This window comes from Gallus gallus, chromosome 2, assembly GCF_016699485.2.
Source record: "Gallus gallus isolate bGalGal1 chromosome 2, bGalGal1.mat.broiler.GRCg7b, whole genome shotgun sequence".
NCBI lineage: Eukaryota > Metazoa > Chordata > Aves > Galliformes > Phasianidae > Gallus > Gallus gallus.
In genome coordinates, this window is record NC_052533.1 from 10,445,524 (window position 1) to 10,461,908 (window position 16,385).

General features: G+C 41.7%; 1 protein-coding gene across 1 annotated transcript in view; it reads right to left on the minus strand.

The window, feature by feature from the left end:
• Positions 1 to 735: 735 nt before the first annotated feature.
• The window catches only part of ADARB2 (adenosine deaminase, RNA specific B2 (inactive)), a 299,619-nt gene continuing 283,969 nt past the window's right edge, over positions 736 to 16,385 (minus strand). Inside the window, exons 8-10 of the mRNA XM_418563.8 lie at positions 10,562 to 10,743; positions 6,593 to 6,771; positions 736 to 3,982 (exon numbers count right to left, since the gene is read on the minus strand). Coding sequence (XP_418563.5) covers positions 3,806 to 3,982; positions 6,593 to 6,771; positions 10,562 to 10,743 — 538 coding nt within the window. The 3' untranslated portion in view covers positions 736 to 3,805. The remainder of the gene's footprint in view (positions 3,983 to 6,592; positions 6,772 to 10,561; positions 10,744 to 16,385) is intronic.

Here is a 16,385-nt window from a genome sequence, read left to right on the forward strand (position 1 = left end):
AGCAAACAAATTCCTCTGGGGTCCAGTGAGCTGAAGGGGCTTTCTGGAAGCTGTTAGGCTCAATTTTATCCTGGAAACAAATCTTCACAAGGAAGGGGATAAGAAAGTCTCTTTCTAGAAAATTTTAACTGTGAAGTGTGTGTATACTTTGACAGTGGGCACTTCTGAAAGGCTGGTAACACTGGAGATCTCTGTAAGGAATGGCTGGAGGAAACACATAAAGTGATGCCTAAGCACTAAGTGTGTTAAACTTTTGCATAGGTGATGTCATATGGACTCAGTGTGTTTCTTGTCTGCTGTAACTAAATACCTAAAGCTTAACTCAGGAGGAAGCCGGGGCCACTCCACCAATGAAGTGGTCTGCAAAGATGCACTGACCCAGACCTTTTGTTAATCTCCTCAGTTTTCTTAAGCAGCTACAGACAGCAAGTCACATGAAGTGTGAGTTTGTAAAGATGTATCTAATTTTCATTGAGAAAGAGTTTTCAGAGTAACCTGGAAATAAGTTAATGGCAGACTCAGCTCACTCATCTTTGACTGTCCCTAGAAGGCTTCTTCCCTACCAGCAACCATCAATGCAACTATATGTTTCCTATGACAGATCAAATCCAAACAGGACAAGAACGTGTTGACTAGAGATCTACTGTGTGTGTATAAAAATATGTTAGTATATCTTGGAGCATTTGCAAACTGATTTCTAAGCCACTGTGAAAAACAGTCAACAAACAGTGAAAGAACAATTTTACTTGGCATTTTATTCACTTAACAGAAACATTCACTTATCAGGTATCACTGAAGTGCAATTTACAGAATTTAGCAGCAAATTCACGTATGTAAATTCAGATTTATTTTCTCTTGTCCTTTTTTGTTTCTTTTTCTTTTTTACAAATGTTACAAATGTACATCCATTAGTACAGTATTGCCATTCACTCATGCGTGTTATGTACAGAATCTTCACTAAAAGATTACTACTGAGCAAGTTTTCCTTTGCTTCAGGAAATGCTGCATGTAGGTCATGCATGCTTCTGGGAGCTGGTCCCATCACACTCTATCACTGCACATAATGAGAAGAAGTAGACATTTAAGGTCATGTTCAACCCTTGTGCAAGTGGAGGGGCAAATCCATTGCCTTCAGAGGGACCAGCTGATGCCCACTTCCAGCGGGACTCCATTTGATCTCCACCGCAACTGAATCCAGGATTTCATTTATGTATTTCTTGCAACAAAGGATAATTAAATCTTGCCACACTTTTCTTTTTGTCCTTAAAAATAGCCAGGCACAGCCTTTTGTTGTCACCTTAGCTGCAACACCAGCCTGTGGAGCTTTATGCACTTGTTGACTGGCCACTGTGCCGGGGCTGAAGGAGAGCAGGGGAGGGCTGGGAAATGTAAGGAGAAGCCTTAAGGTCTCTCATGTGCCAGATGAAGACTAACTTGAAGAGGAAAAGCAGAAGACATTGCTTCTCCATGTCCTATGGGTCTCTGTCTAAAAGCCCTCATCCTCCTCTTTGGTTCTCTTACGGCTTCCTTCCCTCATTGGGAGCAGTCCCTGCAACCATCACCACTAGCATTACCCATGGCATCTACTGCACCACTGGCCATGGTCATGACCCCGAGCCCTCCCACTGCTCCCCAGCTGTCCAGACCTTGTGGGGGCTCTGCAGCAGGGATGGCTGTGCTGGAGGAAAGGACCATGTGAAAGGAGTGAGAAGCTCCAGCAGGTGCCATAAATATTCAGAATGCTAACCAGAATGGATGAGAGAGTAGTCAAAATATTGACAAAGTGGGTACCACAAAATGCTTCCATTACTGAAAATGTCTTGGGTATTTTTTCTTTTTACTATTTCTACTCTAAGGATTTCTTTTTTAATTTAAATATTTTTGGTAGTTAATATGGAATGTATTATTTTGTTGAAAAGGTCTCTGGAAGGGGGGAGCTTTGTTTTATCTAATTTAAAAATTCTAGTTTATCACAATTGTTTTTATACAAGACACTATAGATACATCTTGCAGTTTATAATCTAAAAATAAAATTTCATCAAAATACTGTAGCTATTCTATTGTGGGCATCAATAAACAATGTATTTACTGTATATGGCTCTCCAAATATGATAAACCCTATACAAAGAACATCTATCTTTATTGATAGGAACAGTTTCTTATGTAAAGGAAATTACATGGAAAAATATGAGCCTTGTGTTATTTGAAAAGTAACTCAACTTGACAGTTCTGAGAAAATACCAAGACAATTATCACAAATCAGTAGCAACATGTTATATACAGGTTTAAAGAGAATCACAAGAATAAAAAGAAAACAGTAGTTATATACCCGCAAGTCCTGTCATTAACAAAGAAAAAAATAATAAAAACACAAAAGAAATATGCAGGGCATTTGAAGGTTGATTCTGCAGTGGGACTATCAAAGCTTGGTTCTCCCACGACAGTATCTTCTGCATTCTGATGAAGTTTGGGATGATTCAAAAATGAGATAATATCAGATCCAGTTACAATTATACAGGAAATGATACTTGCCTCCTAACTGAGAAACAATAATATTTGTCATTTATACAGAGTTAGAATCTGGAAACTCTTACATGGAGAGGGACCTTACCCAAGTTTGTAGTTCTATCTACTGCACTTATGTTAATTGGACAATGTGCAGAGGTGAAACTCACTGTAGAAGTGACAGCATCTGGCTTATCTGGGACCTGGCCAGAACACTCTGCTCCTGCCAACTTCTTTAGATGTGAAGCATATGTTATTATCCCCATTTTGCGGATGGAGAAACTGAGGCAGGAAAGAGCCAAGTACCAAACATACTGTCTGTCTAGTTTGGGATGTCTCTGTTGTGGATACCCAACACATCTGGGAGCATCCTGAGTTCACACCGACTTAATTTAGAGCAGTGGATTCTCAGGAGCTGTGAGATCTGAGGCCCTGGGTGCTGGCTCCAGCCTGAATGATTTGCAGCAGCTCCGTGATCTCTGGATCTGGGAGCATCCTCTCAGAGATCCTGCAGTCCAGCACCATGGAGAGTACCAGCCGCAGTGGCATTCCAGGGGGGTGAGGGACACCCGGTTGGTTTATAAGGGGACAAGTGTGGTGTGAATGGGCTCAGATAATTCAGATTTGCAGTGTGTGAAACTCATGGCCAGGATCAGAGGTGTGGTGGGAAGTAGTATGTCCAGGGCATCAGAGGAGTGCAGTGTAAACACCAAGGGAAAGCTGACGCCCAGCGTTGTGCTCAGAGCCAGCAGTGGGAAGCGGAGCTTAAAAATTCTGCATATCTTCAAGGCCCAAATTCTTTATCACAGATTTAGGCAGTGAACAGGATGATTTTGCATAGAGGTTCAACACCTTTACTTGTGGATGATTATGGATGCCCAGAGCCCTGCTGAGTGCCTGGGGTGCTTCCATCTCTGCTTACTGTTTTCCATTATTCAGTGATGACTCTTGCACTGACTCTGTGAGGGAAAACAAACTCTGTTTGGGATCAGCCAGGTGGCCTGCTAACGCCTCAGATTGTGAATACCAACAGCGATAAACTATGACAAGCAAAATCTTTGTGGGATTGGCATTCTAATTTGGGCAGGTGCATTCTTGGGAAGGGATCATGAAAAAGCATTTTCTAAAGTCGACTTCAGTGCATCAGACACATTTATATTTAAGTTTTTCCAATACAGAATTAAAAGAAAATATTTCTGTGGAGGTTGCTATTAAATACCAAATCGCTTCCATTCTCAGTCCTGCCCAGCCTCCTCACCAGCTGATTCGATCTGGTCGCATAGCAAAGGTGTTGAGTGATTTACTCAGTCAGTAGAAACTGATCTTGCTCTGGGGGTTTCTTCACCCAGGTGCCCAGCCCGGCTTTCTGAAATGCCTTAAACAGCTGCTGCTTGACAGCCTGGTATGTCTGAGCCACTAGCTTCGCCTCGCTGTACATCGATGGCATGTCTCCATGGCTTGGTGTTCGCGTGCTCAGCTGCAGAGCAAGAGGCAGGGAAGGGGAAAAATGAAATAATAATAAAAAAATCAACCATCGAGCCAAGAGAAACAGGAGGTTCAGTAGCCGTATAATCTTCCTGTCTACATGTCATCAGCGGCAAACAAACTATCACTGTGCTTTGTGTGTTTACTTTTGGATTAACAACAACAACAAAAATGGAAGCATTGAATGCCTGCAACACTGTTCCAAACCATTGCAAAGAGTAGGAAGGTAAACAGCTCTGCCTTGGAGTTGGCATTGGCAGCAGCAAACATTTGTGTGCTTTACAAAAAATCTACCTTTTGGTTGAGATGATTTTTGGAAAAGAAAGGGAAAAATCCAGTCTGAGGATTTTTAAATAATGTGCTCAGGTTAGCTGAGCAGCTTTAGGCTTCAAGGTAACGTGAGCAGACCACAGGAGGAAAGGCTCCTTGTGTACCCTCCCTTTTCCTTCTTGTATCTGTTACTGTCAGAAATGCTGTGAAAACTGCCCAGAATGGGGCAGAAATTAGCATCTAGATCCATGCTGATGGAGGAGTGAGCACTGTGCTGCCAGCCAGCCAGTCAGATTGATAGACAGATATGGCCTGCACACACGCCTGGAGCACACAGAGGCTGCAGTACCCTGAATTGTGCAGAAGGACCAAACTCTGACCTGCCAAAGCCTCAGCAGTACCAAAACAGCAGTGAGCCTTTGACATGATGTGAAAGAACCTGAAGTCTGGAAAATGCCCTAGAGCAAGCAGGCAGGTGAAAGTCCAATGCTTACAAGCCAGTGAAATAGCACCCTGTAGGAAAACACACCATCAAAGCACAGCCTTGGTGAGTAAACAACAGTTTTTCTTCTCTGTAAAATAGGGAAATTCTGAAAGAGAGACTCCAGGATAGGGCAATCATGCAGCCTGGAATGAGCTGATCTGGTTTGCTTGGTGCCATGTGGGTACACTCCATGGGCCTGCTCAGCTTTGAGGTGTTTGGCACAGCCAGTGCAGGAAGTGGTGCTCCAGCCCGAGGGTACATGGGCCTTCTTGAATGATTTTGCTGGTGGAAGAGGTTGCAAACTTTCCTGCCACCTCTCTACCTTGTTCATTTATTTCTCCATACAAATAAGGTTTGGGCACTTAATAAAAGAATTTATTTCCTGTACTAATTTTCTAGACTGCAGGACAATTCTTGACAAGCCTTCATATAGCAAAATAACATTATATCAGGGAAAGAAGGTGAGCTGGAGAAACAATGCATGTTTTCCCTGCTGCTCCTAATAGCAGTACTGGAGTCAGTCTTGCTGACTCGGTATGTGGGTGCTCCTCTCTCCCAGCATCTCCTTGAAAGTTCAGGCAGGAAGAGAAACACTGACTACAAAATAAAAAAAAATAACAGAAACAAAGAAAACGTCTGAGACAAACATTCAGAAAACAATGTGCCCCCTGCTACATGGCCAAATCCTATTCACGTAAAATCACAGCAGTGATTTGAATTGCTGTTATAACACCCTTTTCTTTGACTTGGTTTTGGACTTTGACTGCAGAAAACATTCTTAATATGTTAGGCCCATTTCTATTTCAAAATGCTGATATACCCACATATCCTTGACTTTACGTTTCCCAACTGTTGGCAAGCAGAAGGCTCTGAGGTACTCACTCAGCCCTGGAAAGAGGCTCGCTGCTTCCAAATCCCTTTGGCTCTTCCTTATTTCCCATACCCTTTTTTTCTTTCATTCCCTTATTCCAGATGAAGTTTCTTCTATTCATTTCCTTCAGCTCTAGGCTCCACCCTGTAGTTTTAAACCATCCATCTGTCCTGTCACTGTCTCCATCCATGGGAAGTGAAATGCAATGGCAAGTTGACTTCAGTGCCATTTCAAATAAGGGAGTTCATAGCCAACTTCTCTAGGGGAAGCCCAGCTGTCAAGGGGTGGTTGTCATTTTAACTAAGTATAGCCTATGTTTTAATACCTTTAAATTGTACTGCTGCTGAGTAATGAAATCAGAGAGCCTTCAGCATCTGGTCAACTCACCTTTTGAGAAGCAGCTGGGTATTATCAGTATTAAATGACACATCTAGGGGAGTAGGGGAGAGAAAATGAATGAGCAATCCATAGCACCTGCTTTAATCAGCTAACTACAGTGAGTCTGGGAGCAGCTGAAGTTGGGAGTTTAAATTGCTGTGTAGGCAATGAAGTGATGCAGATATCTCCAAGACTATGACAAATACTTCTCTCAGGCCTCTGAGACTTGGTAGGTTGAGGACTCCCCTTGGAGGCAAAGAGATACTTAGAGCAAGATGTGAAAAAAATTTCTATTTTGCTTGACTGGACACTCAACACTGCTTGTTTGAGCTTGAAACTAGTGCCATGGACAATCAGAACACCCATCTCCCTTCCAAATGTGCCTGGGTTTCTGCTGTTGGCTTTCTCTGTGTCCTCAGCTACCATAGGATCTTGGCTCCTAGTAACCTCCAGCCCCACCCAGGCTCCACCAGGAGGAATGCTGGACACCTGTTGTGGATGCACCTTCGTCACGAGATTCCCAAGACAGGGTTGATTACAGGGTAAGGATCAGCCCACCTGCTGCTGGCAGCAGTGTCCCGTCAGCATGCCAGGCCTACCTTGCCATGAAGCTTTGCCCACCGAGCGAAGAACATGTGCTTGCAGAGCCGTGAGGGGCTCCCGCAGTTCCTCTTCCCTGTTGTGGCGTTGATAACCTCCAGATCGGCGTTCCCCACAATCCAATTCACGCTAAAGCTGGGAGACTTTCCAGGCTGCCGAGCATCAGCATGACTAACCCCTGGCAGGAGAGAAGAACACCAGTAGCATCTAGAGCTTGAAACCCTCAGAGGCTGATAATTTGTGATGGTTCACTGAGGCACATGAGATGTCCTTGGGTAAATACACTGACTCGTGCTGTTGTCACAATTTAGCAATTCCTGTGGATCTTTTTAACTTGGCGGGGAAAAAAAATCATTAATCTGAGGAAAACTATTAAAATCATAGAATGGTTTAGGTTAGAAGAGTCTTTATAGATCACCAGTTTGCTCTCTCTGCTCCTTCCAGCATGGTCCCTTCTGTCCTGGAAGGGAGCTACAAGAGCCTGGCAGGACTGAGCCCACACAAAGAGAGAAAGGTGACCAATAAAGGGAAAAATTGCTTGGCACAACCTCTTTGTATTGTGAAATTGCAGAGACCCTCTCAATCACTGGTACTGAACTCACTACCATGTAGAAGAGAATTACAGCTAAGTCATAACCTCTGTCAGAATTTGTAAACACATTCATGTTGTATTAATGCCTTGTTTAATTTTTTTCCCTCTGAGATAGCAGATCTGTCTGTATATAAAATTCCAGTTCACCTAGGCAACAGGATATAAACTGAAAGCCTGAAAATCAGATAGCTCCTGGCGCCATTGAAACGCCTCTGTATGAAGCAAGATCAGAATCTGCTTCTTGACACCACATACAGTCTCTGTAAAGATAGCACCCATAAGAACTGAGTGCCAAAAAAATGTGATAGCAAACACGCTGCCTTGTGAAGCTGCCACACGTCACTAGATCAGTCAAAATGCCATGAAAACACCAAGCAGAGGAAAAGGAAAGGCAGCACCAGAGACAGAGCAGGCTGTGGTACTCATCAGCTGGGAAGTGGGGGATGTACACCCCATCCTATGCCCACCCCAAAGCTCTCTCTGCTCATGGTGGACATCTATGAGAGTAGGGTTCCTCTCTCAGTGCCTAGGAAATCCTCTTTGCTGGTTCAGCTTTCTCTCTTTCTCTTCCCAGCCATCCTATATCAGCTCACGTATTTAGGTAAGTAGAGGATATTTTCACATCATTGTTTAAGAAAGGCTTCAAAGCAAAAACTGTGAGAATCATGACAGCCACAAATGGGATGGCAAGCCTGGATATATTCTATGTTGATTTCAATCCCTTCTGTAATACTTTTTTTCATGTTTTTCTTTTGACAAGTAATCATTCTGACTTTGTTTGAAAGGTAATTCCCAAATAATCTATATCATTTTCTCTCCTTTATGCAAAAAATATCTTCCTTAAAACCAACACAACAAAGAATACAATAGAAGACTATTGGAACTTGAAGGAATAAGAAAGTATTTGTACAAACAATATGAACTTGAGCACTGTGGTAGATGAACTGAAATCTGTTCTTATTCTCCTCTCCCTCCTTGCAAAGCCTCATGCCTCTTCACGATACACTATAGAATAGCCTGAATCTTAAGAGAAAAGGAAATAAAAATGAAACAGGGCTTTTCTTTCTTCTAAAAAATGCACCCAAGAGTAATTCCAGCAAATGAAAGGATTTCCATCCATCTGGAACTGCAGTAAGTGGAAAACCTCACTGATTATTTTTTCTGGGGGGCCAATGAGTTATTTCAGGATATCTCATCACACACTCTGACTCTCCTCTCTGTCGAAATGCTTGTAGTGTTATGATGAAGTGCCCCAATTATTGGTGTCCTTATAATTGAAGGACTCTTGCAAGTCCTTGTTTGTTAAAATCCCTGTTTGGTCTGATTCCTATGAAGGAAGTCGGGGGCAGAATTGCCTGGTTGTGGCTGCTGAAGTCTGTAATGAATTCAGTATGGCTTTTGACAGGTGGCCATTTCCACAGCCACTGAATATGGTGTTGGCACAGTTTTCCATCTGAAGGAAATTCAGCACAAACCTCAGTGATGTAAGTTTTAAGCAGGGCTGCAGCATTGGCTCCCTGGGAATTATGGGGGAGGAAAGATTACAAATAATGGCTTTAGAGACAAAAACAATGTAGACAGAGAGAGACAGATTCTTCCCACTGCTTCTCACAAGCTGAAGAATACCCACAAACACATCCAAAAGCAAAGCAAAACTTTTTCCAACAGGGATCTCAGGGAAGGAGGAAGCCAGCCATGAAGCATGCAGTGACACCAGGTCCCCTCTGACGTGCTTCTAACTCCCTTGAAATCTCTGATAATCACTCATGGACATAAATACGTATTTGAGCCATTATGTCTTGTCTGCAAGTCCAATCCAGCAAAACAATACTACTCTATGGTTAAATCCTTTATTGAATTTTCAGTCCTTCAGCAGTTCAAGCTCAGTTTGATATTGATCATATGGGTGGATTGCAATCAGTGAGGGCTGGCAGAAGTGACTCGAGACACGCAGATGCCTCCTGCAAGCAGGGGTGTGTTACCGAGTCAACAGACAGATTTGGAGAATGGGGGATTTTTCCTCCCTCCCTCCTGTTGCTTGCTGTGGGAAGAAAGAAGGGACTTAGTGGTGCCCATGGTAGACTGGACCAGGAAGGACTCGGTGGTGGAGAAGTGTTTCTGCATACCTGCATTACACAGGCTTTGGCTGGCTGCACTGAAGAGTTAAAAATTGAGATAAGCTGTTCAAATAAGGTAAGTTTTTTGACCTATTCACCTCATAACACGTGCATGCACAATACACTTACCAGATGTACTAAACCACAAAGAACCTGAGAATTCGCCCAGTGGCTAAACTATCACTTCTGCCTCAGACAGTCAAACTAATTTTGTCTCAAAGACACATAAAAAGAAAAAAAACAAACACCAAAGCCAAGAAAGTTAAAGGACAAAACAGCACTGACTTAGGAACCTAGAAGACTGTGAAAGGCAATGTTATACTCCACTAACACAGCCCAACATCTCATCTCTGTATTTCTGACATCATATTTATTTCTTAGTGAATCCTCTCGTAAAGCAAATATCAATGCCAAAGAGCAAAATATTGGTGTGATCCTGTGCAGAGCTGGTGGTTCTCAGCACTCACATGCTTCATGACATTCTGAAGGCATTTGAGGCTTTGAGGAATTTGTGCAATGCAGCTGGGCGGTTGCTGTCTGGAGGCAATGGAAGTTAGAATGGAGATGGGAAGGACTAGAAATGAAAGGAATGGTAACCAGGGGTAGGGAGAGGGGCTGATAAGAAGAATGGTGGCAGTGGAGGAACCTTGAAAGATAGCTGGGAGCCACAGAATTGCTCACACAACCAGAAGTATCCTCAGTAGGCAGCTCCAGTGCCTCCTAGAGGTCTGACGAGCAGGAATGACCACCTGCAGGAGCCAATACCCCTTCATGGATGGCCATCTGCTGAGTATGATTGCTAGTAAGTATAGGAGCAGGAGCTTCACATAAAAGGCACTGATGGAAATGCTGCATTCATAGTCCAATGGTATGAGGAATGGTTCTCTTGACGTTCCACATTTGTGCCGTCACTGGGTGAGGGAGGGTGGGATGAGAAACTTAAACCTAAAATGTACTAAAAACTTTCTTCCTGATTTTTAGAGATCTTTCACTTAGAAATAACTTTTTTTTTTTTTTTCCCACTTAGTATAGTAGCAGTTTTCCTACTGAACTTACATACACTACTAAACTCTGTTCTGCTTATTAAAGAGAGACTGAATTTAAATGCATTCTTCATTCTACAAGTTAATACTCAGCAGGAAAAAAAGAAATCATCGGCTAATGGTTTACTTACAAACATGTAAACTTTCCTGTTGGCGACCTGCACCATTAGTGATGGGAGAGGGGCTTGTTTGTCATGCGGGCAGCTGTTTGCTTACCACTGAGAAGAAGCTGATTGCGCCGATATGAAGCTGGCAGCTGACCAATGTCTTCTGTTCTATGGCTCATTACCCGGGAAAGGTGACCAGTGTGATAGAGGCTTCCCACAACGATACTGTGTAAGTACATGGGTTCGATGAAAGAGCTGAGAAGAGCACCTTGGAGCCCAAGGATGTTCCATCTGGAAAAGAAATTCAGGAGGGAGAAAATAATGCATGGGTGGAGGAATGGCCACAAGAGAGCTGCCCTGGGAAAATCTGCAAGGCCAATGTGTGGGGTGGAGGTATGAGAGGTGAAACCTTCCTGTTCTTGTGCTATGAGGCACTGCATTGGTGGATTATGATATGCCTTTAGGACCCGTTCCCCCAAAACAATGGTTTTATATTACTGTGATGCCCCTGACTCAAGGAACATATTTCTGTTTTCTTTTATTGCAAACACCAGTTTCCTGTGGAAACCTATTTTTTATACACGCATTTTGGTTTGACTGAAGATCTTCTGTCATGTCTTTAGCAGAATTTAATTTTTTCCTGCATCCATATTTTTTACACTTACAAGGGTAGAACTAAAATGAGTGCTTTTGTTATTATATCTTTCTTTATCCAGTATCTTGTATCACTACTTTCCCCTAGCTGTACAATCAAGATGCTATGTGACTTAGGTCGAAGGTCTTGTGAATAATTTTTGAAAACCTCATAGACTGAAATTTTCTTGCACAAATGGGCAGACATATATGAAGATATCTATAAGAAAAAAATGAAATTCTGTTCCTGAAGACAAAGCAAGAGTTACATGCTAAGGCAATGTATTTGTAACCAATAGCTTAACCTGCTCTGCAGTGTTCCTAGTGATGAGCATGTCTCGCCTTGTTGCTGTCTCAAAACGTGCAACAGTGTGATGGTGGAAACCTTCGGGCCTTCAATTTGTTAATGACTGAGCTCCTTGTCGCTGCTGGTTGATTAGTTTCCAGAACTGTTCATCATTTTAATATCCTATGCATTTTACATCATGCTAGGCACAAATAGGCATGGATGCTCTCTTACCCTTGGATAGCATTTTATATGTAAGTTGAATGCTGTCAATCTGTCTGAATAGTTTTGAGTTCAGGAGTTCAAAATGAAAACTCGTTGGAAAATGTAGTTTTGCAGAGCATATTTTGGCTCATTAAAAACCAAAATACTGGCAACATTTGGAAATCCATAGCTGACTGAAGAAAAGGATAAGAGGTGCCTGCTATTTAGGGCAACATCCAGTAGCTGCCATGCTAAATAATGTGTTTAAAGCACAATCTCCATCAGCAACAAGCATTATGTAGCTAATTTCTTACATCATTGTTCTTTTCATTAATTAACATTTCTCAACTGTTAGTGCAATTATTGCAGTACCTCCATGCTGTATGTCTCTTCTCATGATTAATAAGAAGTCATTATATTTCCCTTTCCCAAAGCAGTCAATTAACACGGAATACTTTCCATTAATTACTGAATGTTTAAAACCAGCATGCTGTACCTGGAGAGCAATCTGCTCTAAGAACCTGTGACACCAATTGCTTTAAAAAGTTCTCTTTAAATTTTATTCCAAAAACACAAGCAATTTAGCTGGCTATATTAATTTGCCTCCGAAGCAGGGCTGTGAATGAGAAACATCTTTTAATCTCATGCAAGAAAAGGCAGCCATCTGGCTGCTGAGGATTTCAGAGTCAGACTCTCCCTGTCTCCCTCTGTAAATGCAGGTCATTAAAGTAATGTGTTCATCTACATAAAACTCAAATGGAATATAAAAGGTAATATTTATATACAAACAATTTAGTCCCACAATTTAAACAGTCATTGGTTTTATGAAACATTTACTTTAGTCAATCAGATTTGCATAACTTCAATTGGGAAAAAAAGTGTGGTCATTCCTTCAAATAACATCACTTTTAAAGGAAAGAATTAGCTGCCTCTTTGAATAAATATCTTATCGTGATGCAAAATTAATAATGCAGGCTCAAGAAATAGAGTTGAACTCAGATAACAGCTTCAGATCAGCTTCTGAGGATGTTAAAGAAATTAGACAGTGATACCTTTGTCCAGATGGAAATTTGAGATCTCGGTTCATTTGACATTTCCTTAAAAATATTCCTTGTAGATTTGATTGAAGGAGAGAAAAAAGTACAGCTAAACAGAAGACCAATGTATGTTCAACACTATTGGAATTTTAACAATATGCATATCACAAGAAACAATCTGAGCTTTATTTACCAAAACAGGGGACTGTGTTCAGATCATAATTTACAAGCTAATAGTGATTATTTCATTTAAATGAATTGCAAGGAATCTGCCTTTTATTTAGGTAAATTTCCCCGCCTAATTCTGAACAAGTTCATCCTTGTATAAAAAGGGATTCAAATGTCGATGGAAATACAGTATTGGAAATCACGGCATAACCGTGATCAGGTCAGCCCCTGTGTGTTAAAAGCATTTCATAAACAATTCTCATAATGCTTCTGGGAGGTAAAATCCCATCTTTAGGAATCAAGACGGAAAGGCAGAATGATCTGCTGAAGTCTGCTGCATTATTTGGCAGCAGAGCTAGAGTCCACAGTTCCTCAAGAAAACCTGTCTGAAAAGAAGACCCAGTCATGTTTGAGGGAACAAGAAAATCATATGTCAGCAATGGTGAGTATAAATAGCTCCAGGGCTGATTGGATGGAGGGGTCACACCAAAGAAACAAAGGGACATATGGCACAAAAACAGCTGAGACTGATGAGAAACAGGTGTTGTAAAAAGAGGCTGTCCCAGAACTAGATAGCACCCTATAGTATAAAAGGCAGAGAAATCAGAAGAGGTGCTGACACCAAGAAGACAAGGTTCATAGGGGAAAGTAGCTTGGAAGCCTTACTGGTTCTCTCTGAGTAACACCAAGGCTGTTGTCCTCCATAGTGGCAGTGGGGAGACAAGATGAGGGGGATGGCACTGCCACCAGTACGTGTGATGAGTGACATGCTACTGGTTGCTTCCTGATTTGATACAGCCTTATTTTGTCAGCATCCATTCAGGGAAGAGGGATGGAAAAAACAAAGAAGCTTTGCTTGCAAATTTGGCCCAGTGTCAGTGTTTGGCTGTTTTTTTCATTCTGGAAAGCAATCCTGAGCATGTGCATGAGTCCCACCAAGTCCAACCAAGCTCTAGGAAAAGAGCTGTTCTGCTCTGAGCTGCCAAGCAAAACAAGACCCTTGCACTGCTGTTCCCATCCCTCAGAGCACAGTAAAAGCACGTTGTTGATGGTGGAAGTTTTCACTTAATCACTTTGTTTCTGTTCTGTGGATAAAGTGATCTACTTTCAAAGGCTGCCAGTTCAGCATTTTGCATAGAGAATGGATTTAACTGGGAAATACTTAGAGGAAGGTCTTTGGGGTCTTTTGTCCTGTGTATTGTTCATCCCTTGACCAACAGACATGGTTGCACTGAATTGTAACAACTAAACGTGGCCCTTAGAAGGCAGAACACTGATTGGATTATTTGGAGGTAGACGATATGGAAAGAGCAACAGTGAGACTGTCCATAAGATTGTTCACTTCTGAAGAGGTGATTCCTCTGTAGTCTGATTTGGGTGCATGAAAATAGCTGTGTTCCCATTTGTAACAAAGTGCTCACTTCAAATTCAGCTTTTCAAAATAAAATTATTATTCAGAGCAATGCAGTGTTACATTTTGGGTCCTTGATATATCAAAGTACCTTTTCTCCCTATGAAGAAATATACTGGATCATTCTGAATTTTTATAATTGTGAAGGATTTTAAGGATTGTTTTCAAGTCTGTGCATCTTTCTAATAACTTACACACCGTGCTCTTCTCAATAACCCTTCCAATACAGAGAAAATCAAGCCACTGCTCCCTTAGTCACAAATGGTTTTAAAACCCCCCCAAATCTTCAGCAAGCAGGATCAACAAAACCAAATGTCTTCCCCTTTTCACTTACATATAGGAGATTTTGGTACTTCAAATGGAGGGAAAGCACACTTTTCCTTTTGTTCAAACACTGGATATTACTGCACTGTTTACAAAGACAAAATTCTGCGTCCAGTTTCCAATATAGATAATCCTTCAGTCAATACGTTTTTCCCTATTTGTCAATCACGGAAATGCCAGGGATGAGTGGGAGGCATCCCAGAGCAGGCAGTCTTTCTTTTATGAGATGCTGTGCTCTCCTGGCCCCACCGGGCACATCAAAACTCCATCTGGCTCCCACGCTCCTCGGTGTCCAGCACCACTAGGAAGGCATGCAGGGAAAGGCATCCCCATGTCATCCCCAAATTATTTTCAGCATTAGCCATATGATCATACAAATTAACATCATACAAAATTAAACACCAATGCGTGCCAGCTCTCAAATCCCTTTGAGGCTGAGATGTGGGGAAATTGGCATTGATGCTTCAACAAAACATCTCGGGGAAAGGTGTCCGCCTGCCATTGAAACTCTTTGAGACTGAAATGTCTCCATGGGACCTTTAGAGACCTCAGCTGATGAATTTCAAAGCTTATTTTGTTAGGGCTTTTTACAAAAGACACACTTTTTTTGGTCATTATTAAGAGCTTTAAGTCTTATCCACTTGGCACGTTGTTAACCTCCTGTGCCACAGTTTCCATTACCAGTATTTCTAGCTATGCCTCACACAATATAAATTGTTATTCATGGTGGCCTGCACTCAGCAGAACACCTGTGGTGTTCCTATTTATGTGACCATTTAGCTATTATTGGTTAGGAAACTGGAACTAGCGCATTAGTTTTTGATCTGTATTTTAACAGTAGGTGGTTTATACATGTTTTCTGGAATATACCTTGTGCTGAAAGATTGAAATTGAAATCTCAGTCACATAGAAAGGGGTTAAGAGGGAGAATTACAAATCATGTGCACAAATCACCTCTAATTGAAGATCTTGCTGTGCTAATTGATTTTCATTTACATTAATATGCAGCCTTTGAAGTAGCTTTTCTTAAAAGTTACCTTGTCAGGTCTTCTGTTAACAGTGGCTCTGGTCAACAGGCTAATGCTAAGATAGATCTAAGAATGCCAATTTCTAGCACTGACTTTTAGTCTTACAGTTTTACACACATTTAAATATAGCTCAGTGTGCCCAAATCATTTTGTAAAGAGCTTTTTTTCAGATTTCCGCTGATAAAACCTGAAACAGTACTTCAAGACCACATCATCTTACAATACTGTGGAGATATTCTCAGAAAAGATTGCTCTAGCTTGTGGGCCCACATCATCCGTAAACTTTCACCACGGGAGAAGAATAGATTGTCAGGGCTGTAATGCCAAATTTGGAGGCTCTTTGTGATTGCTTATGACATTTTATAGGTGAGATATAATTAATATGTTCTAGGTCCTATTTAACCTCCAGGCTTAATGCTACTGTTCTGTGAAATACAAAGAAGCTGATGACCGTTAACCTGGTGGCAAGAAAACACACAGTCTTTTAAAGGTGACCTTTTGAGAAGTTGTAGCAAGAAAACAATTTTAAGGCCAAAGCTTACAAGGTACACATTGAATTCTGGCTTTTATTTGCTGAATAAAGACAGTGTTTGTGAGGACTGTTTCCCTCAAAGCCTGTGTAAACACATTTCTCAAGCCTGCACCCTGCAAGGGCAGCTGCAGATTGGCAGCTGGCAGATGCCAGCTTCTGAAAGAAATGCTATGTCTCACTCACTTTCAGTTATGTCTGTACACTGTTAGATGTAGGTTGGATGCACAGAAAGCTGGCATCTCCAAGTAAATACAACAGCTAAGGTATCCGGTGAGTATGAACGTACTCTGCCCTGGCAGTAGCTTAAGAG